General features: G+C 40.8%; 1 protein-coding gene across 1 annotated transcript in view; it reads left to right on the forward strand.

Moving 5' to 3' along the window:
• Positions 1-23,035, forward strand: part of LOC116998270 (cytosolic phospholipase A2 epsilon-like) — a 32,099-nt gene extending 9,064 nt beyond the window's left edge. Inside the window, exons 4-22 of the mRNA XM_033063789.1 lie at positions 1,603-1,675; positions 4,513-4,649; positions 5,116-5,247; positions 6,311-6,351; positions 7,707-7,749; positions 8,384-8,441; positions 8,833-8,999; positions 9,107-9,193; positions 10,126-10,163; positions 12,014-12,161; positions 12,879-13,015; positions 13,963-14,185; positions 15,598-15,712; positions 16,740-16,877; positions 17,814-17,921; positions 19,097-19,288; positions 20,060-20,226; positions 21,497-21,683; positions 22,827-23,035. Coding sequence (XP_032919680.1) covers positions 1,603-1,675; positions 4,513-4,649; positions 5,116-5,247; positions 6,311-6,351; positions 7,707-7,749; positions 8,384-8,441; positions 8,833-8,999; positions 9,107-9,193; positions 10,126-10,163; positions 12,014-12,161; positions 12,879-13,015; positions 13,963-14,185; positions 15,598-15,712; positions 16,740-16,877; positions 17,814-17,921; positions 19,097-19,288; positions 20,060-20,226; positions 21,497-21,683; positions 22,827-23,035 — 2,400 coding nt within the window. The remainder of the gene's footprint in view (positions 1-1,602; positions 1,676-4,512; positions 4,650-5,115; positions 5,248-6,310; positions 6,352-7,706; positions 7,750-8,383; positions 8,442-8,832; positions 9,000-9,106; positions 9,194-10,125; positions 10,164-12,013; positions 12,162-12,878; positions 13,016-13,962; positions 14,186-15,597; positions 15,713-16,739; positions 16,878-17,813; positions 17,922-19,096; positions 19,289-20,059; positions 20,227-21,496; positions 21,684-22,826) is intronic.
• Positions 23,036-23,696: the final 661 nt, after the last annotated feature.

Here is a 23,696-nt window from a genome sequence, read left to right on the forward strand (position 1 = left end):
AGCTCTGAGGACATATCCTTGCATCAGTTGTCTGCAAATTTTGCAGCTTCTATCAGGTTTTTTTCTCTTTTGAGAGAAAATTGAAATAGAAGGTAAATAGATTTTTGTAGGTTGAATTTCATGAAGAAGAACTAAAAAAGAACAAAAACCATAAAATTCTTGAGACATATAATAGGAGTGGAATCAGCTTTACAGAACTCTGTAAAAAGATTTTAACATAACATGATATGTTAGAGGAGATAATAGAGGATTCTAATCACATATTGGAAAAGTAATTTGTTGTGATGAAAGAGGCATATTATCTTTCCACCTGTAAATAAGACCCTTTTGCTCTGTTCTCTTGAGAAAAAAAAAATTGGTCTAAGTGAGGTTCGTTCAGCTTCTGTCTTAACATCTATTTTGTCTGCTTGTTTATAATTCTCATAGGAAGTCTCTGAAGTGCTATAGAAATAGAAGAATGCTCCTAAATGAGAGGAAGCCTGTTGATAAAAATAGCAGTTGTCAAAAAGAATTATTTGTGGGGCTCTGCTGTAACCATTTATGCAGGTGGAAATGTTTCTAGGAGTGTGAGGAAATAACCATGTGTCACAACCACAGGAAATGCTGATTTATTTATTGGCTTGGTCAAAATAGCCTTTTGCAGATAGCTCTGAGCCAGAGACAGGTTTATGGAATGAGCCAGCAGGAAATTGTCTTCCTTTGAAGAAGGAACTCACATTTATCTTCTAATAATAAATAGGAAGAGGTCCCTGCAGCCACAAAACTTGGAGAGACTTGTTTTATAGAAGATTAAGGCCGAGATATTTAAAGGGAACAAAGGAAGTGAAGCACTTTCAATCTTCAGGGTTTTTTTTGGAGGAAGGCAGTATGCTTTATTTTTCTCCAAAGGCAGCCATACCTAAGTCTTTTGATCCTAAATGCTTTGGAAACAATTTTCAGCCATTGGCTTATCTCATAGTTGTGATTTACAAAAGCTCACATTACTGTTACTCTTTTTCTCGTACAATTGTAAATTGCAGGAAATCTATGTTTTTGAAGCAGAAAGCAAAAACACCTCTTAAAAAGTGGTATTTCAGGTTTATCCCATGGGAGCCCACAACCACAAATATTGTCCACAGCACTTTTTTTCAATGCTATGGGACCATATGGATGGTTACTAAGGGGATTGACAGTAACTCTAAGACTGATGGCGTTTTGGCAAATTCATCATGGTGCTCACCAGTGCTTTAATCTGTTCAAGAGACTTGCTGTAGTTATGTTGTAGACAAGACTCAGGAATTTCAGAGTGAAAGGTTTTGCAGGCATCTCACAGGTTGTGTAAATTGTCAAGGATTTATTCCTGTCTTTTCTGCTCTGATGAGCAATCTGGAGTCTCAGAGTAACAAAGAAAAAAGACAGTGAAACATATAAAACGTTAAGACATTTATTAACAGCAGAAGCTTCATCTGCAAAATAGTGAGATTATTGACCCAAGTTTTACTAACTCTTTACATTATATTGTATTTACTATATATGCGCTTTGTGGCACCTAGTTAGTTAGCACATTTGATGTTTTTTCCCACCAAAGGCTTATTCAGACCCCTTTTTACTGTTCTTCTCTAGATAGAATCCTCTCCTTGCTACCTGTTGACTGTAAGGATCATCCGGATGAGAAATCTCCAGCGAGTGGATGCCTGTGAGTATCTCCATTCTTGGTGGTAACTCAGGACACAGGCAAATTATATATTTTATAATTCTGTAACGACCTTTTCTTAGTGTTTCTGAAATAACCCAGTGTTTATGTAAATTAATTGTTATAAACCAGGTCAGTTCTTGCTGCTTGCTTCTGTTTCGTTGTTCTCCCTGTGCTTTCCGACTGGTTTCAAGACTTGAATGTGTTTCTGGGGATAAGTATTTTCTGTCAAAGAGAGTTTCTGACAGAGGTAAAGGAAAGACTCCATTCCATGTTTTCAAGAGCTAATTAATTCTGCTGATGGGTTGTAGCACCTTGGGAAGTGTGGCTGGGAGGAGCAAACCTTTTCAACGTCCTCAGTCTTGGTTCTGACGAAGATTAATTGAACAGGAAAAAGATTTTTACAGTCATTACCACCAGGCTAATGTCATCATTAATTACCCTGAAAGGACAGTTAAAAAAACATGCTGAGGGCTGGATGCTTGGTCCTTTCTAAGGCTTCTGCAGCAGTCTTGCAGTTGTGCAGGAGTGTGAGTCAGTGGCAGGAAAGTGGTGGGAAGGGAGTAAGCTGGAAAGGAAAACACCACTGTTTTGTAAAAGAACATTGACTAACCACATGTGTGCTAAGGAGAGGTGTTTCACACAAAATAAACGAGTTAACAGTTTGGTTTTTTTGAGTAAACAGAGCTATGTGACTACGTGTGAAAAGATGCTGAAGTTAGTTTGAGTGAGCATGGAAGGGAAATGATGCAACCCTCTTGATGCTCCTGTTTTGTTGTGAGCAGCAGTGATTGGCTCTATAATGTCTTGCACATGAATAGTCAGGAAAGATTTTCTGAGAGACAAAGATCTGGATTTACCATGCAGTACAATTCCTGTCTTACCTGGTGGTTGTCACGTGTTTTTGTGGAAAGTGTATCAGAGGACTTCCCTGTGTCTCAGCTCTGAGTGAGGGACACAACAGCTCTATCCTAGGTCCTATCACTGCACACTCTGCACCTCCCTCCTGCTCCATGGCTGTGGCACGTGTGTGGTGAAGCAAGAACACAAAAAGGGACTCATCTCAGCTCTTCTGCATGTCAGGCAACAAGGCAAATAATGAGGTTGTAGAAAGAGATTGTGCAAGCAGAACTGAGGCAACATTTTGCATTAAATACACAGCTGACTAGTTTGGCTGCATCTACTCATATAATTAAGGATTGCTTGATAAGTACTTTGTATCTCAAAGTACAGTTAAGATACAGGAATGGTGAATCACATCAGCAGAATTAAAGTACTTCCCAGCCAAACAGCCATCAGTCATTGATCTCAAATCATAAAGCCAGTCATATAGTAGTTACAAAAATCACTTTTAATGCATTTTTAAATCAGTGGCATTACTTCTAGATTCTCCAAATATATTCAAGGACAAATTTTTGCAGTTTCAAAATTCTTCAAAGCATTATAGTCAGCATGGAATTTCCCACATTAAAAATAAATAAATAAAAACACTCAAAGAAACAGAATAACAACTGAAACAACTTTTATATCCAGAGGGACTGAATAGGCTACAGCCCTTAAGAGTGAAGGAGAAATTATTGGAGAGGACAGGGAATCTCTCACTACAAAAAGGAAGAGGCAAAGAAGGTGAACAAGGAGTCATTTTTTGCGAGGAGACTAAGAAACAAGAGTGGTGGGAAGGCAGAATTAAAAAAGATTATATAGCTCTAGACAAGTACAGTGAAATTGCTGTCAGAATCTCATTTTTAAAGCCAAACTAACATGAAATGTGTAATGGAGCAGGAGAGGGGAAAGCCTAGGACCTACTCAATATTTCCAAACAAGCTTTTCCATCAGAGGAACAATAGGAATATGCTTATTTCTCCACAGTCTTTTTTAGAAAAAATTGACAGAATTAAACTTTATTGTTGTTGTTGTTTCCACATTATAATGTTGGAAAGTAGAAAACCAATAATTAAGGTGTTTATCAATCTATCACAATGCATATTTTTCAAGCAGTTCTGGATTTTATCCCTCTCACTCGGACAGAAAAGCAGCAAGGCTTGTTGAACACTTTCAACAGCATAAAATGCCTTTCATTCTATTGTTGAGAACTGAGAGAGGTTTTCAAGGTGCTCTAGTACCTTGCATAACCTCCAAAAAGAAGCACAGTAAATGGTATTTTTTGTTTGTAACTGTTTGAGATATACCCTAATTTAAGTGCCTGTGAGAAAAGAGATGTAAAATCCTTCACTAATTTTCTCCTGGTGTCTTTTGTGAGAGAGATTTGGTCCCTCTCTCCCTCTAGGTGGCATTTAGTTATATTCCAATGTCTAATTCAATGAGCTCCTTCTGGCGGAAGCCTCTGCCATCTCATACAGCAGGTGTAGTTCTGCAGTTCCTTTCACAAACCCTCACAAAGAGGATCACTGAGGACAAGGCTGAGATGAAGACCTTTTACAGTTGTTGTCAAAAAGTGGAGGTGGGTCCCAGGCCCTCTTACCAGACATCAGCTCAGGGTCAGTGTGTGTGTGCATGAGCACAGGAAAGCTTGCTGGCTGAGAAACCAAAGTGGCTGACTGCAAGAAAAAATTCTCAACCTTTTTTTTTATACACAATATCACTGTTGTCTGTAACTCATGCAAGCAAGAACAGAAACCATTTCCTCCTCTTCTAGGTCATCTTGTCCATGCTTTTTCCTTCTTAGAAAGGAATCTTGAGAAGTTACATTGCATAGACTTTTCTATCTCTAAATAATGTATGCTTGGTTTTGGTACCAGTTGCTGCAGTAACTTTTCCAGTGTCCTGCAGCCCTGGTGCCTTTGCCACATTAGCAATTGTTCTGCCTGTCCCCTGTGCAGTAAGCCAGGCTGATTGCTACGTGTCCTTGTGGCTGCCGACTGCGACGTGTGAAAGGTCACGCACTAAGACTGTGAGAAACTCCGACAACCCGGTGTGGAACGAAACCTTCTACTTCAGAATCCAGAGCCAGGTCAAGGTAAGCAGACAAAGTTGTCTGCTTGAAGCAGCCTGAAGATTTCCTGTATGTATCTCCTGAAGTGTGCCCAGGAGTTGTTTAAGAGACGGCACACGATGAAGGACTGCACAAAGCATTTAACAGCAGAGATGACAGAGTTCCTGTGTCTGTTCAATGCTGCTATGTAGGGGGCCAGAAAACGAGCTCAGTTTTGAAGTGTTAGAGAAACGAGACTTACGAGTCAGTGCACGATGGATACAGAATCTGGGAGTTACCCAAGCTGTTGTGTAGGTATAGCCAATGTATACAGCAATTAAAATGAGCTAGGCAAGAATGAATATGCAGTTCAAGTATGTTTTTCTAAAGAGGGATGATATTTAATTTATCCACTTTTCTTCTCAAGCACATCTTCAGCAGTACTTTTTGCCTGGAACTAATGATGTCCAGCCTGAGAAACTGTAACAAATTCTTCTCTCTCTTTTTCCAGAACGTGCTGGAGCTCACGGTGTATGATGAGGATTTTGCTACTCCAGATGACCATCTCCTCTGTGCACTCTTTGATACTGCAAAACTTCCACTTGACAAAACAGTGATCCTGTACTTCAAACCTGCCGCAGATGTGAGAGCAACTAGGCAACTAAAGCAACTAAGAAAACAGTGGAGAGTTACAGAACAGTTTCAAAATATTTCTGAACCTGCCATGGATTACTTATTGCAATAATGAGTACATGAATCGCCATTCAAATTATAAGCACAAAAATGTGGGAAAAAATCTGAATTTGAGAGTCTGAACTCCTCTTTGCAATATTTTATAAATTATTAAAGACCATAGGACTGAAACACTGCAGTAGGTAGAGGAGGGATCTAATTGAGAGCTACTTGTATGTAATACCAAGGCCATACAGCTGTTTCAGGGTGAATAATCTGTACGCTTTTTTGCCATATAATTTATAATCTGAGGAATTCCCATAATTCATAACCCCCTGCCCCTTTGCTTGTGTCTACTTTCACCCCAAAAGACAAAGATGAAGTTGCCCCTGTGTGTATCCCACTATGAATGGATGATGAGTCACTCTGTTTCTCAGTTTCCCATCTGCAAAATGGGTAAAATAATCTTTATTCCCTTTGAGATCTAAGGATGAGATCAGCAAAAAATGTCTCACATGCAACTTCTTGCTACCAGGGACAGGTTCTGGTATCCAAACTAGGTCATTCACGACCAGCTTATACAGATCAACATTGCCTTACTCGCGCTTGCATAACACGAATTCTGAATCACTCACTTATACTGTTCTCTGTTTATTACAGCAAAGTAATGGGTGTAAAGTGTGTTTAATTTCCAAGATAATAGTCAGTACAGTAAGTCATGGCAGGACAGCAGCAGGAATAGTTGGAAGAAAAAGGGTGGAATTCAGAAGATAAAGCTGCAAATTCTTTCTGCAGCAGCTTCAGACTAAGAAATAGAAGTTGTTTTGAGGATATAATGAAATCAAAAGGAGATGAGGAAGGAATCATTTAATCATCTGGCTGAAATGTTGATTCAGACCACCCAGTCTGAAGTATTTATCACAGGCTACTCATTACAACCAGTAACTTCAAGACTGCCTATCAGTGACTTGGGTTTACACTAGGGACAAGGCATTATGTAGCTACTTCATTTAATATCTTGTTCTTGCTTTCAGGCCAAGGAGGAACTAGAGGTTGAATTCAAACTGGAGGTCGCGTAAGTGATACAGAGATTATTTTAAAAATGCAGAAATCATTGGTGATAAAAACAAAAAGTCATGCTTTGGGTTTTTCTATTAAAAAAGTGTTAGTCTTCTCTTACATTATTGCTGCAGTCCCCAACACCTGACTGATTAGCTTGTTCTGTAGTTTAGCTGCTCTCAATGATGCACCTACCAGTTGCCCGGGGAATTGTGTGGATGCCCCATCTCTGGAGCTGTTCAAGGTCATGCTGGATGGAGCTTTGAGCAACCTGGTCCAGTGGAAGGTGTGCCTGCCCATGGCAGGGGATTGGAACTAGATGACCTTTAAGATCCCTTCAAACCCAAACTATCCTATGATTCTATGATTTATCTACCAGTGGGGTTGTTTCAGAAGGCTTTCTGAGTGTGTGAGCATTCCTGCCTGTCAATTTTTCCTTGCCTGTTTCAGGTTATGTATTGGACACAGTTTTAGTGTTGAAACATATTGGTTTAGGTTTTCAGTGTATCTCAAATTCTTTCACTTTTCCCTCCCAGTACTCTTTGAGTCCTAGTGATTGTGCTTTCTTTCTGCCTAACACAATCACAATGGGATGGGAGCTCTTGTAAGGATGTAAGGTTCCTTCTCCACCATGGTCAGCCTGCCAGCCATGAATCACCATTTTTGTCTCTGTGTTGCCACAGGGTAACTAAAGCATTGCAGAAATAAAGTGACTAGCCTAAGACCAGTTCTTGTATTAGTGGGGAACCAAGGCTCCACACCATCTCCTGACTTGAAAGATCTGGAAAACTTTTGGGTTTTTTTCTCATGTAATTGGTACTGGTTGCCCTGTGCCACTTTGAAACAGGCTCCCCAGGGCAGTGGTCACAGCACCAAGCCTGCCAGAGTTCCGGATGCATTTGGACAATGCTCTCAGGCACGTGGTGTCACTCTTGGGTTGTCCTGTGCAGGGCCAGGAGTTGGACTTGGTGATCCTGATGGTCACTTGCAACTCAGAATATTTGCATGCCAGCAAATGCATACAACTGTCTTCCCAACAAGGACATGCTGGTGTATCAGCTGAAATATATTTATTTCATGTGTTACAGTGAGGAGAATTTGACTGCCACACAGGAGATTCTATTTTAGATGGTCATGAAATTGCACTGTAAAAAAATAACCATGACAGACATTGTTCAGCTTTGGTACAGAGATCTGTGTCCTCAGAGCAGTGCTCAGTCCATGCAAGCCAGGAAAGGAGCTTGTTACGTACTTGCTGGGATCCCTCAGACTGTTCTTTTTTTAAGTGGGAAGAAAGGGCAACATCCTGGGTGAAGATGAGTGGAATTTGTTTAACTTTCAAAAATCTATGTTTTTCATTTTGTTTCCCAGACCTGGTCCTCATGAAATGATTGCTAGCAATGGAGTGCTGGTGGTATGTGTCTTCCCCAAGATATTTTTTTAAGTGACTCCTAAATGTAAAGGGAAAGGAGGGGGGGGATGGGGGGGTTGTTAAAGAAACCAGTGAGCCAGTTCTTTCTCTTTCTTTCCTCTTTTCTATTTAGATACATTCAGAATGGGATATTTTATTTACCTGTTCATTGGAGATATCCCATTTGTCCCTACTTCCCTATTTTTTTTTTCCTATACTTCACCACACCACATGAACACACAGACACAGAATTTTTCTCTGGTACTAGTACTTTAAAAAATATACTGCTGTCAGAACACAATGATAAAAGGGCTGTGAAGTCACCTATTGACAATATACCCAGGCCTTTCCTTCCCTTGGAAATGAGCCATGCTCTCTGAGTAAGATCTGCATGAAATAATGACTTATCAAAAATACATTATGTTGAAGAAAAGTGAACACCATTAAAAAAAAAATCAACCTCCAAAATGTTTCTTCAGAAAACCCTCCCTACTACTGGCAGCTAATGGGAAAAAGCTCAGAGATGCCAGGGAATTCAGAACTCCAACTTATTCCAAGCTGAGGAGTCCACAGCTCCCTGTAATGAGGATGGGATGTGCTGATCTTTTCACGAAATCCTGCTCTCTGTCTTTCACAGTGTCGTGAACTTTGCTGCTTGGAAGTTGAAGTGGCAGAGAAGACGAAGCAAAAATCAAGTAAGATTATTGCTTTGTTGTCTATTTGCCAGTAGTTGCATGCTTACTTATGAGAAGATGCCCCTTTCATATAATGTGTTAGTGAAATAAGTGCTTACAGTGTTCAGTGAAGTCAATGACAGGTAAACACATTAGGTTGTTGCAGACTCCAATTACCTCATCTAGGTATATGTTAATAAGGCCTATTAAATGCACAATAAAGTTGAAATCCAAGTTCTGTATCACAGCAGGAATTCCCCTTTATATCAGAAAAGCATCTACTTTGCTCTTTAGTGCCAGCACTTTGCACTGGGCAAAGCTGTGCAAACCTGCACCTCACTTTTAATCAAGCTAGCACATTTTTCTGTTAATCATATTAACGTTTGTCATGATCTTTGTTTTGCTACTTTAGAGAAAGAGCTTTCCCTCACTGTGAAGGGCTCCTTTGAGGGGACACAGGACATCGTGCTGGGCCCCAACGGAGTGGTCAGCCCCTCGTGTCCCGCCGAGTTCCACTACATCAAGTACGCGGAGCCAACGCTGGATGTCATGCTGCCGAAGAAGAGGCGCTACCACCCGGTATGTTGGAGTGATGGAGGGAGTTTGAGTGGCTCTCAAGGAAGTGGGAGGAAGGAGAGAGGGGAAACCCATTCCTGGCATTGTCCTAAAGCATGTTGTTTTCCCAGTGGTCCTGTAGGTACAGTACAGAGACGGGCTCTCCAGTGGTGATGCTGAACTCGCTGCCCATGGGAAGGAAAACAACCATTGCAGAGGTAAGCATCACTTCCAGGTGTCACTCAAATAGAAACCATTCCTCATAATGTTGTCCCAGATGGTCACTGAGAGTGTCAGAAATGTTCTGATTTTCTATTAGACTTTGAGAAAACAGGAGCTTTGTTTCTCCAGATGTTTTCTCCACAGAGACAGGTTGTCCCTGTATTAATCTTCTTTATGTGCCAGTACTGGAGACAGAGACCTACAAAGATATAAGAAAATATTTTACTTCCTTCAAAACATCTCTCCTTGCTTACCTGAAGACTCACTGACTCCCCCTTTGCTGAGGGTCCAAACTGAAAGTTGCTCCTTGGGCACGAAATAGGAAAACATCAATAAACTGTCCTTAGTCAGCCATGTGTTTAAGAGGACGATATATTGAAATATGCTGAAAATATATAGAGAGTACATATTTTAAATAATATAACGGGAATATTGATTTAAAAGAACAATTAAGGCATCCTCTCAGAACTAAGCACATTCTGTTACTTAATATGAAGATTGAAATAATGATTTTTAAGAGAGGATAAAGTGTGGGCAGAAGCAAATGCAGACTTTGCAGTCTCTTCACTGTGAGACTATGGTCAAAGATGAGCTGTGTACTAGAGCATAAAGAATGGAAAACACCCAAAAAATGGTAATTCAGGATGCTGCAGAAAGCTTATGAGTAGTACAGGAAATGGGACCTACTGCCTGAGTCTCAGAAACCTCCTATACCAGGATGCTTAATGGTTTCTGCAGTCTGGAAAGATTTAGGGTCTGTAGGTAGGGATGTTCCACTAATGGTAAGTGAATGCTTTTGGAAATATATGCCAAGATCTCATACATTTAAGTTTGTGATTGCCAGACCTTGCTGGGATATAAATCAAGACTCCAAGACAGGGAAAGTAGAAAATTTAAAATTAAAAAATTATACATTCTTGTTTTCCAGGAGAAAAGATTTGACTTGAATGTGACAGCCAAACCTTGGTAAGAGATTTTCTTCTATTCCTTAAGACTTAGTTCATTGATTTTTATATTGTTTTAGCCACATGGAAATGACACAAGCAAACATTCTCAGTCTGAAAACTATAAAATTTATAATAAAAAATAAAATGCATGCACAATATGTAACACATAATTAACCTTAGGAAGATTTGGCTTTAATCAGTTGATAAAACATTAAAATAAACATGTGGTTATTTCAGCATTATCTCTTTCCTTCTGACCACAGAATATTTTCTTTGGTCAATGTCAGTCTCTGACAAATTCACAAAAAGAACAAAGCTAGCTGACAACAACAAAAAAAGAACAGTCAGATGTAAACATTTAATTTAATCAGGAATTAAGAATTTTTTTTGCTTTACTGTCAATATTCTGTGGTGATGAACCTTGTATTCTATTAAGTCCAGTTATACTATATATTGAGTAGAAACTAAGGTAAAAAAATTAACTTGTGGTTTGACATCTGTAGCCAGGCTCATTAATACTCATCAGTAAACATGGAGATACTTCAGGTTATCCATAGCTATGTGGAACACACAGAACTGGGCAAACTGGTATTTTGTGTGTGTGTCTGACTAAGAAATAAAAGGAAAAAAAAATTTGAATTCAAACACAATTTTCTGTCATTCATTTCAAGACAGCAAGGGGTCAATCATATCAGGAAAGTCAGTGTTATTCCACAACAGGAGAAACACCTCCTGCTTATTTATTTTACTTTCAGAGAACTTTGGAAACAGTTTATTTGGATCTTTATTTACAATAGAAACTGGCTTTGCAATTCCACCTAATTCAATTCCCATTGTATGTCTTCATTTACAGATGAGATTACAATAATTCGTCTGATTTTATCCAAATCTGGTGGTGGTGAAAGCTCATAATTACATTTCTTTACTAGTTTCATAGAAGTTGTGGACCCAGTAGAAGAGAGAGGTTCTGTCACTGGAAGAAAAAGCAAACCCCTGGCATTTCACAATTCCTGGCCAGGTAGCTCTGACCTGACCATGAGCATCCCTTGCCTATTGATGTCTTGTAGGAGCAGGGCAGGAAGAGCCAGGAGGGAGATTATTGAGCAGAAGAGCACAAAATAAACTACAAGGAAAATAAACTACAATTGTGAGGCCTTAAGGAATGACTTACTCGATTTCAAAATAGACACCAGTGAAATCTTCGTCTGGGATGTGTGCCTTACAATTTTTGAGTCAAGGCTGATGTGGAGCAGAAGTTCCAGCGCTGACCCCTGAAGGAGCCTGTGCAAGTGCAGGCAGGATGGAGCAGGAAGGGTGGGGAACCCTGCCCAGTGCCCCCTCTGTGCCCCTGCAGGGGCTGGATGTCACCGAGGTCCAGCAGCTGGGCTCCATGGCACCCTCCCCAGCGATGCTCACCGCTAGAGGGGGATGCGTTCCCACTCCCACTGCTCAAAACAAGAATTTACATGCATGTTGAAAATGCCAGCTTTTGAAAATTGGTTGTTATTTTAGATTTCGAACGAGAAAATAACTTGTGAAATGGGAATCGATATTTTCACTTTTGACCATTTGCATGGATTTTCTTATCAGTCTTTTAGTTGTAGAATATTTATTTCAGTATATTTTTTATTTGTAAATACTGTACATTGTTTCTTCCAATTAGCAATAATTGGGTATAATGCCACTAGTTAGTCTTACTAATTGACATAAGTTTGTAACTTTTAAAAATAGTAAAATTATTCTCTCTTGCTCCTATCATGTTGCATCATCCTGTTTGACGGGAAGGGTGCTGTAGATTATCTTTGATCAACATCCTAAGATTGATATGGGTGTGTGAATAATTAATATCCATGTCCGTTTTTATCTCAGCAATTGTTCATGCCACCAAGACCTGGACATGCGCTTTGGATTTAACTTATGTTCCGAAGAGATGGCTTTCCTGGAGAAAAGAAAGAGATACGTAGCAAGTGCTCTCAAAAATGTTTTTCATCTACCACATGATCTGCAGGATCAAGAAGTACGTGTGTGCTGAGGGGATGGAACTTGAATCTCTAGTGCTTTCATGTACTGCAAACGAGTGGTCATTAATTCCTGCTTTGCTAAACTATAACTGGCTTGGTTCAGAAATACTGAATACATTACACAGAAAAGATTTTTTCCTCTTGTTCCAATTTCACTACTTTGTGAGAGTTTAGGAAAAACACCTTTGAGTGCTTCTTATATCTTCAGTTTCTTGTGGTTTTGTAATTCCTTAAAATAAATATAATCTATTTTAAAATAACTTCAAGATACTGGAGAATAACAGCATTGCTGAGGCTAGCTTAACAGCAGTGGCTGGGAACTGAGTATATTTCTTTATGGGATTGGCATGAAGATTTTCATACAGAGGTAGTCAATGTGTGTAATAAGAGGAGTGGGTGGTGGAGTGAGAGATGTATGGAAAATATGTGGTTGCTTCCACAGAAGGTTTCTTCTTGTTCTTCTGTGCCTGTATTTGCCCTAGAGATGAGCAAGAATCCAAGTTTGGTTTAATCTCTAAATCTCTGATGTTTATCCAAAGGGAAATAAGTGGCAGTAGTATTTGCTTCTTGGTTTTGGAGTCTTTCCTTCTAAAGGGGACCTGGGCTCTGAGGTCAGGACCTGGGCTGGCTGTGGTGGCCAGACCCCACTGCAGTGTGGGATGCAATGTTGAATGCTGTCCGTGGGAATGTCCCATCCTCCCTCTGCCCCACAGGTGCCCGTCGTGGCCATCATCACGACAGGCGGAGGGCTGAAGTCAATGACAGGGTTGTACGGCAGCCTCATGGGGCTCAAGAAGTTGAATCTCCTGGACTGTGTGACCTACATCAGCGGGCTGTCTGGCACCACCTGGTAAGCCAGCTCAAGCGGGAGCCCTGACCAGGCCTTTTGAGGGTCACACTGCTGCAGAGAGTAGCTTCTCAAAGCAAATAAGATCAGGAGATTTTCTTCAAACATCATATAAACAAGTTTCTCAGCAACTAGCTTGATTTGGTGCACACTTTTTCTCTAAGAAGTTCTTTACTGTACTTATCAACTCCATGTGTGCAGCAGTTAAATGTGCATATGACAATTACACTCAGCAAGATGCTTTCTAGGTGAGTAGTTCCTGTGGATGTAACTGTGGATGCCCATAGCATCATGCCTCTTCCTTTCTCCACTGAATCCCAGCTGTTGTGGTCCTGTTAACTTCTGAGACTGGCTCTGATTTCTATCTGGAAAAAGCTGCTGGACAGTGCGGAGTTACCCCTCTGCAACCTGCTAGTTTTGTGTTTCCCTGGGCAGTGTTATTGCCTGCTCACAGGACCTACGACTGCCTAATGTCTGATTGTCCCATGCAGACGAGGTTGGTAAAACAGGGTGATGTTAAAATAAAGCATAATGATATCATAAGATTTACACAGATTAATCAAGCCAAGAGACAACTGGTAATATGAATGAGTTTAAGGTTCTGAAAAATAAGCAAAGAAAATTTATTATCATTTTCTGCCTATTTTGTGCTTCACAAATATACCTATTTTCACACCTGGGAGTTTTATGCCTTGAACTTCTGACAGTTCTGCTTAAAAAGGAAAAAAAAAAAAGGTCAAGAACATAAAAACCCCATATCATTCTTCAGGGCCATTTTTAAAAACAGTCATAGAAATTCTTAGTGTTCATTCTGATGGATGGAGCAGCTAAACCAGGGTATGAGTGAGCAGAAGGGAATCCCTAAATGAAAACACCTGTTCTGAAAGCACAAAATTTCCAGTCTTTTTTTGCTCCTTTTGACTTTTGCTGTCTGTACTGTCTTTCTCCAGGACCATGGCCAACTTATACAGAGATGCCTACTGGTCACAGAAGGACCTGGACTCACATATTGGTGAAGCCCAAAAACAAGCAACAAAATGCAAGATGGGCTGTTTCTCCATGGATCGCATGAAGTACTACAACAAGCAGCTTTGCCAGAGGAAAGAAGAGGGATACAGGACATCATTTATAGATCTTTGGGGTCTCATGATTGAGTACTTACTAAATGATGGGGTATGATGTGTATTCCATTTCTTAAAGAACCATGTGTTTTTCCCTTAGCGGATGGAAACTAGTCCTTCATTTCAGACAATGTGCCTCAAAGCAGAAGGGAATTCTCTGTGTTAATAAAATAGCAGATTTTTAAAACTCCTTTATAGTTTGCCTAAAACCAAATGCATCCTATGTGCTAATAAATTCAGTTGTGGATGCAGCCATTTGAACTCTGGCTGGTGTTTAAATGGAAGTGAAGGCAATCTTGGGAAGTGCATCTGAGATGCAAAATATTAATGCAAAAAGAATTCAGAATGCAAAGCAGAGTAATCTCAAAAATGTGAAAACTATCTCAAGCAATCCAGAAACAGCTAGAATGCTCAGTGAATTGCATCCAGTGACAGATGAGTTGATATACAAATACACTGGAGGCAGGTACATCTTTTGCTTTTCCTCAGAAGCACTACTCACATGGTTTAAGTGATACTTACTTTTATAAATAATTTCAAATTTGCCTTTCTGTTACTTGAAGGGATTTCTACCCCTAAAGTACAGCAGTCCACTTCCTTTTCTCCCCATCTGGATCACAGTTCTAGGATGTGTACTTTGGCACTTGGAAAGGGCGAGTGGTTGAGGGTTGAGCAGAAGTGTCCTCCAATGGGGGCAGGAATGCTACAGTCATTCAACCATTCATTTGGGTATATTTTTATGTAAGTTCATGTATAGCTTTATGTATATGTAAACAGAACATAAATGCATGCATAGAGAGCAGTACAAAGGTATGAGCTAAATAGATGCCTCTCTTTTTAATCTCAGCTAGATGAGGTCTCACTTACCATTTCACCGAGTGTTTTTCCCTTTGAGCAGTGCTGACTATTTCTATGTAGCCATTAACCTCTCCATAATCTTCCAGAACAAGCTACTCTTAAATTTTTCAGTAGTTCATGAGATTTCATGGTTTTTTTATAAACCTCTTCAATGAGAACATGCATTTTCACAAAAGAAGCCAGGTGGGATGCAAATTTCAGTCCCCCTGCAAGGCTAGGCTGTGATAGCTGTTGTGTGGTAGGAAAGGAAATTAAGGATCAGCATACTCAAGGGCATCCTTCAGGTTCAGGAGAACAAGGATGCCTCACTGCAGTCTTCAGCCTAAGGAGCAGCCCACCCCTACTCCTCCTTGTCAGGACAGTACTTCCTAGGATGTGTAGACGTGTGCAGAAATAGTTGTTTCCCTGCTCCTCTTTCAGTGAATGCATGCACAAACCAGGCTGGAGCTGTGATGGTCGGAGGGGGTACCTCAGGTGCTCTGGGTGTTGGAGCTGCTGGGGTGTGTGCTGGGTGTGGAGCTGCCTGCCTCCTCCCACACAGGGCCAGTGAATTCACCATGTGCCATTTCCATCTCGTCTCATGTAACACTTTTTCTTCAAAACCAGAAAGACCCCCACAAGCTTTCAGAGCAGCAAGAAGCACTATGTGATGGCCAGAACCCGCTGCCCATCTATGTGTCAGTCTGTGTCCGGGACAGTTACAGCACCAATGATTTCAAAGGTAAGGATGTTGTTTGGGATCCTCTGAGGCTAAAGTTGGCAGCTGAATTCCAGTCATCACTCTTCCCTTCCTGGTAGTACTTGGAGAAAACAATCCTGATGTGTTACTTGCTTTTTTTGAGAAATAACCCTCACCTCCATGCCTTAAAATTTTAATACAAGGGTTTTGGGGAGCAGCATTTCACTGTCTAGACATACACAGTAGCAATTCTGCCAGAAAGGCCATTTTGAGAAATATTGGAATTATCCGAAAACTGCTTTTTCTCAATGGCCAGTTATTATTTCAATATGAAGAATGACCACATAGTTATGGTAGAGTTTGGGAAGGCTCCCAGCTGAATCTATTGCTTTTCTCATTGTTTTGTTTGTTTGTGTTTCTTTCCTATGGAGAATCAGAAGGAGGAGAAGGGGAAGAGAAAAATTCAGATCAATTTTTTTTATTGTTGAGACACAAAAATGAACCATTTCCAAATGAAAACAAAATTATGGTCCGTGACAATTCTGTCCCAATTTTCAGTCATGCTGCAGTTATATCCTACAACTGCATTTCACTTGGAGAGGATATCCAAGAAAGTAAAAACTAGTTCTCTCTCCTTTAGTACCATGCATAGGGAGTATAATTGGTCTCTTACAGAAAAAACAATGTCTGAAGAGCTGAGTACCCATCTTTGTACATAAACAACTATTTAGGGAAGATAAATTGACTGTATTGGTGAAGTACTGTCACCTGGACGTGGCATATGGAAGGACAGCAAAACTACATACATGCTGGAAAACCCTGGGCTGGTGTGTGCACATGGGGCGCCTTGCCATGTCCCAGTGTGCCATTTGTGCCACCAGCAGCACCACCATGACCAGGACAGCTGCTCCTGCCTCCCCATCACCACCACGTCCCGACTCAGACACTCCCCGGTGATCTGCGTTTAAGAGCAAGGCTTTGCAAAAGCAGCGTATTAAACAGAGCTCAGAGCAATGTATGCCCAGTTGTGTGGGAGCCCTCTGAGTGTCCTGTTGTGGCTGTGTTGCAGAGTGGGTGGAGTTCACTCCCTACGAGGTGGGACTGCTGAAGTACGGCGCGTTTGTTCGCACGGAGCATTTCGGAAGCGAGTTCTTCATGGGCCGCTTGCTGAAGAAGCTCCCTGAATCCCGCATCTGCTACCTTCAAGGTGATGTATAGCCTTGTGCTGGCACAGAGGCACTTTGGAGGGGTGTAATCCTGTTAACCAGTGCACGGATAGTTCTATTCTAACATACTGAACACTGCCTGTAGGGAAATGGGAGTGGTAGTTTGTCCAAAACACTACAGTAAAAAAACCCGCAAATTTTTTCAGTTTCTTGTCACTGTCTTGTTAGACGTGTTGTCTTAGAGATGGAATAGATGAAGATCCTTAATTCTTTCATTGTAAGTAACAACTCCCATTTCTTTGGTTATTCTTCTGATTCAACTCTGAATGCACTCCAACCCAAGTCCAATTGTGATAGTCAGATTTAAATTAAATTTACAATGACTGGTGATGTGGTGGCACACTGTTTTGTCAACAAAGCCACCACTGCCCCTGAGGTGAGGCAGGGAGGAGTAATCCTGGATGGAGAAAAGAGTGCACAGAGTAGCTGGAGCCCACTGCATGTGTGAACCTTCACAAGCTGTGGTGTGAGATCTTGCCTTACAAACACCTGAAAAGCCAGTTCATCCCCTTGTGAAACAATTCAGGTTGTTTGAAAGAGTTACTGATCAGAATAAGTGCAGAAAAAGACAAGCTGGAGAAAGCAAGATGGGGGTGGAAATAATGTGTTTGTGATGTATATGTTATCTGAATTCTTTTTTTTGCCTCTTGAGCAAGTATGTCTTTTTTTCTCCTTTACTTGCCTCACATTCTTTGCTCTCTTTACCCTGTGGCAGAGCCATATAGAAGGTTAGACACAAAGTTGATGGTAGCATGACCTAAATCAATGACATAGAAAGTTAAGAGGAATTTAACAGCATGGAAGTTTAGAAATATTGCATTAAACCCATTTAAAAATTAAGCCAGGAGGTCAAAATAGAAGGGAATAGGAGTTTTCTTGTTAAAATGTGTCCTTGTGCTCAATAACTCCTTTTACAGGTATGTGGAGCAGTATATTTTCTGTGAACCTTTTGCAAATATGGGGACTGTCCCACAGTTCAGAGGACTTCTGGAAGAGATGGACACAAGACAGAATAGATGAAGTTGGTAAGAAATTAAGCCTTTCATTTATGGTCACTTATTTTCCTGTGTGGCTTTTGCCATCATCTTGTCAACGTTCCTGAAGCTGGCATCATAGGATCTTCCCAAGAGATGGTGACTTCCCCTCACACTGTATAGAGTAAGTGGAAGAGGGTAATCGGGGAAAAGCTGCTGTAATTACAACATTTACTATAGCTCTACTGATTGCTTCAGAGGAAGTTTTAGAGGGATCGGATATTTCTCAGCAAGTGTTCTGGCACTAAAATTCTCACTTAGCCATACAGAACCAAGAACCAAGAATCAAGAGCAGAGAATATGGTACTTTGTATTGCCTATGCAGAGAATTAACCTTAGTATCAGCTGGTTAATCAATGTTTCTTGGGTTTTTATTTTATTACTCAGTACAATAATTACTGCATTGGATTCATACTGACACAAAGATAAATGAGGCCCAGAGGGTATTTTCTGAAGCAATACAGAAACTATGATTTTATTGCTAAATTGCTTGATATGATAGTAACTATAATTACAGACATCCTGAAAAATACAGAAGTACAATATGCAATCATGGAAACCACCAAGTTTCTCCTGCTGCACTGTTAGCTTCTTGGGCTGGCAAAGCAGATTGTCATTTCTGGAAACCACACCTTGTACCATATTTCTGCTTTTCACCTGCATGCCATCTACCCACCCCCTAAACTAGACTTAGTTTCTGAATGTACGCCCCAGGTTTTCCTGGGGTGCTCTCACCCTGCTGATTAAGCATATGCTCATGAACCCATGAGTGATTATTGGGTAGCAACTGCCACTGTTGCAATAGACCCCGTGGTTGCTGTTGTTGCCCATCTGACTGAGCAGTAGCGTATTCCTCAGCCCCATCTCAGTGCTTGTGTCTGTTTCATGTTATCTTCCTGTGAGGGTATTTAACTTCTGACAGAACATTTTCTGAATTGCTTAATTTCTTTAAGGTGTCCTTTTTCCAAGACTATGATGAACAGTCTTCAGGCCAAAGCTTAAAACCATCAGCAGAGCTTTGTCCTGCAGCCAGTCCTTTCCCTCAGAAGTTTGTGTGTGTATAGTGAATCATCCCAGAGGAGCCCCGAAACTCCTTTGCAGCAGGACAAAGAAAGGAACACAAGTTGAGAAGCAGTTCACTCACCAGTTTTTGTGCCCTCCTGTAGACGAGGACCCGGTGCTGCCCACAAGACCCCACGAGCTGAGGACTCGCATGTACACCCCGCCTGGCCCCCTGTCCAGCGCCCTGCGCGGAGCGCTGACCGACCGCTTCTCTGTGGCCCAGCACCACAACTTCCTCAAGGGCTACCAGCTGCACAACAGCTACATGGACAACGAGCACTTCTGCCGCTGGAAAGGTGCTGCCACTGGTGTTCAACTGGCATGGTTTTGTGGGGGTTGGGGCAGGGAATTTAGGGAAGAAGCCTGTCAGGTTTGGCAGGGGATAAAAATCTTCCCAAGAGAACGTTTATTTTCTGAGTAGAGGGAAGACTCTAAGACTTCAGTGTTGCTACGTATTGAAGACCTTAATATTTGTATTCTTTTGCTTCAGCTGAGAGCTGTGCAGTCCAGACCTAGAGGGTAGACTTGAAGCTGACAGAACCAAATTTAATGTGGCAGAGAGCAGAGTAAACATGGGAGAAAACTTAATTTGGCAAATTTATACCTCTAACTTCAGGTGCAACTGAAATATCCAAGAAAATATCACCTAAAAGAGAAAACTGGAAAGGAGTGGAGCTTTCTAGTCCAAAGAAGAGGGGACTGAGTAGGAAGCATAACTCCAAATGTATAAAGGATTGAAAATATTTTTTTCTCCAAATCAATGACAGATAGAAGATGAAACAATGACTGAAATGAAGCAAGGCAGATTTAGGTTAATTATTAGACATAGCTTACTGGCACTAATAAGTGTGACATGTTAATGCAATATATTGCCTGGAAACTCAGTACAGATTTTTCAGGACAGGAACTTAGGTATTTTGCAGTCCTTCTCATTCCTGTTTGATGATCGAGTAGTGTAGAAATTAAATTAAACCAGGCCTCTGGAATGGTCAGTTCCACCTTGCACTTCTTTTTCCAGTCAAAATACCTGCAGATCTATTCTTACTCAAAAATTATTTTCTTTTTAGACACCGTGTTAGACTCACGTCCCAACCAGCTGATGCAAAATCCTGATCAGCTGGGCATGATAGATGCTGGATTTTTCATCAATACCAGCAGTGCACCACTTTTAAGGCCACAGAGGGAAGTGGATGTCATCATATATCTAAGTTATACCACTGGATCACATACATCGGTGAGGATGTTCTTGCTACCACATGTTGTGTCTCTTCTTACGTGTAAATGACCAGAACTGCTTTTTTTTATAACATCTGCATTCCCCTGTGTTTTTCACTGTAGTGATTAATATTTCTTCCTGCCATTCATGGACTCTTTCTTGCTGGTTTATGAACATGTTGAATTATTCAAGGGGGTGTCAACATGGTCTTTTCCAGAATGATGGGTGAAGCCTCTACTGCTTTATGCTGAATCAAGCAGGCTTCCAGTCTGTGCACAGAAATATTCACAAAGATGAGTGATTTCTTCTGACTTAAGTGGGAATATCAAAAGGGTGAGGTGGATATCAGCAGCAGATATTTCTGGGCTGGCAAATAAGATGCTACAAGTAAAATTCAGTGACGACCATCTTCCTGCAGAAAACCAATTTAATGGAGAAGAAGTTAATTAGCTGTCTATAAAAGTTGTCAGAAAAGAAGTTTGGATCTTTTTATGTCAGAAACTGAGGTTAGTTGAGAACTCACTGTTAAGCACTTTGGCCTTCCTAAGTAGAATTACATTTTGAGAATGAGAATAGCTGTGCTATTGCTATTAAGTTGTATGTTGGATGAGACAGATATAATGAAGTTTTATTTCAACCTCATTCATTGTCTAGATAAAACTTATTAAAAAAAAGGCAGCTACAATTTTAAGTACTTCAGTAGAAACCTTTTTCTGCTTTACAGTTTTCACTTTTAAATGGTGCAGAGTAAATAATTACAGTGCATATTAGGACATGGTATTGTATTAAACATTTCAGGGAAAGCTATAGCATACCTAATACTTCAGATTTTCTCAGTAAAATATTAGTCTCAATTAACACTGTGTCATAATGATTGCACAGGTAGAAATATAATTGCACATTCAAACTTAACTTTCTTATCTCCTGGCTTCCAAGTACATAAGATACCTGAAACATTTTCTTGCTGTGATTTCCTTCTCTAGTTAATTCTATACATAGGCTCTTTCATTTGCTAAAAACTAATGCTTTACCCTAAACTTCTGCAAATTGCTTCAAATTCTTTTTAAAAAGCAGTGACCTGGGTGAATTCTTTAATTCTGAAATTGTGTTTGCAGTTTGTGATTAGCAACGTGATTACTGTGTGTTAATTATATATGAAGTAATCTTTGATAAGAAGCAACTCACCCTTATGGATCTGAGTCACTAAACCCTAACAGTAGAATGACAATTTGGGGCCTTTAGACAATGAATTTGATTTCCGGTGCTGACCATTTTTGTGATCCTCCAGTCTCTAGATAAGGCGTGTAAATACTACTCAGAGCAAAAAATCCCATTCCCAACAATTTCTTTGACGGATGAAGATAAGAAAAATCTGAAGGAGTGCTACATCTTCCAAGATTCAGATTTGCCAGGGTGTCCAATTGTGATTTTTCTTCCCCTTGTGAATGATACCTTCCAAGAGTACAAAGCACCTGGTAAGTTATAAATAGAGGCAAAGCATTAACCAAAAGACACCACTGCTTCCCCGTCTTTGCTGTTCTTCTTTGCTGCTGGGTGTCTTTGCTTACTGGGTTCATGGGGGAGCACTTTAGCTAATTAAACTTGTTTTCCCCATCCCTGCCAAAGCTATTATGTTCACTCATATCTTAGTTGTGGCTCTAAGAGAACCAACACACCCCATGTCTGCTGGTTGGTGTTTACCTTCACCTCTCTCCCATTTGTTACTTGAAGTCTTCCTACCTAACTCCAAAAGCTTTTTTCCTGTGAAAGGTGTAGCTCAGATTTTTTCCCACTGCATATATTGTCTATTTTTCAGGTATTTAATTCTACACTTCAGGAACCTAGTGTCACATGTGAGTGGTAGGGGAGAAAGAAACCGGCTTTCAGACTGCAATGTTAAGATCAATATGTCTCATTTTGGTAGAGCATCAGCCCAGGGATCATTTTACTGACTGTGCTGTGTTTAGGACCTGTCACTCCTTTTCTGCCAGGCCTGCTTTGTACCGCTCTTCTTTACTGCAGGTTACTAGGATGCATTTTCTCTGCTCCTTGGTAGCAGGGAGGTTAAGCCCAAAGTACTGTTGTTGTGGAATTTGTGTGATAGAATCAAAAATCAAAAGCGCAGAGATGGATCATAGTGGCAGATGCCCTGGACCTTATTCGGCATTGCAGGATCTCTCAGTTTCCACATGTTTCTATCACTCCTTTCTCACTTAAATTCTGTTTTCTTACTAGCAATTCATCTTCCTCAGCTGAAGTTCATAGAAATCCCAGCTGCCCAGGGTGAGATCTGCAGTGCATGGACAGTGGCTTTTGGAGTACCCTTTGAGGCTGGCTTCCTTGCCTGACCCATGGCTTTAGTGAGACAGATGTTTCTCAGCCAGCTGTAAATGATGGTAACCCTGTGATTCCATCCCCCACTTCTCCCTTGTGCCATTCTTGCTTCAGACTCACAATGTTCTCTTGACTAAGGTGGCAATATATGACGTGCATTGTTTGCATTTAAGCCCTATGTATTTTCTTCAGGAGAAAAGTCCTGCTCTTTGACACTTTATGGCCAGTTTGACACTGATAGAGATAACCATCGTGTCACAGCAGCAACAACTCTTTCTCTGCAGGTGTCAAGCGCTGCTGCTCAGAGATGGAGGGAGGCCAGCTTGACTTGACCAGCTCCTGTTCCCCCTACTGCATGTTCTCTGTCAGATACACTGATGAGAACTACTGCAAGCTGCTGAACCTCAGCGAGTACAACATCCTCAACAACTCTCAGATGATTATGCAGGCCTTGCAGACAGCCATGCAAAGGAGAAGGCAGAAAATGTGCTGATCACCTGTCCAGCTGCCCTTTTCTTCTCAGAGGAGTTTTTCATGCTCTAGCACCCAGAAGGGACATAGCTTTTTCAAACACTGGCCATTCTGCACTACAGAAAATACCCCAGCTGGTGCAATGGTTTGCTGGGGTTTTTCCATTCCCAAGAAGTGGTCTCTATAAGCAAAGACATTGTGTGGGAAATTTTTACTTACTTTTGTTCTATAAATTAAGGTTGTCTGTAGAACACTGTTTTCCTAAAATATTGGTTAGATTTTTTAAATAGCGTGATCTTAAGCCTAACTTATTATATCACATAAAGGAAAATAATTTTTTACTGCCACAGTGCTACAGTTATACAACACAGCCAACACACCTGCAGGCCACAAGAAGGGAGTGTAAACTTCTGCTCCCACAATTCAGCTTTGTGGAACACAAGCTGCAGCCAGCCCTGGAAAACAAAGAGAACCTGAGACACAACTGGAAGCTGGTATTGGACCCTTGGGTCAATTCTGTTTTGCAGGTGTCCCAAAGAGCAGCCACAGAGGCTGGAAATGTAGATAGGGACAAGTGTGTGTACACAACCAGCCCCATGATTTGCATCCACATCCTGGGCTCTCTTGGGCTGTGAATGAATCACATGTGATGGGAAGGAGCAACTTAGGAGGAAGTGGCGTAA

The sequence above is a fragment of the Catharus ustulatus genome, chromosome 6 (assembly GCF_009819885.2).
Source record: "Catharus ustulatus isolate bCatUst1 chromosome 6, bCatUst1.pri.v2, whole genome shotgun sequence".
Lineage (NCBI taxonomy): Eukaryota > Metazoa > Chordata > Aves > Passeriformes > Turdidae > Catharus > Catharus ustulatus.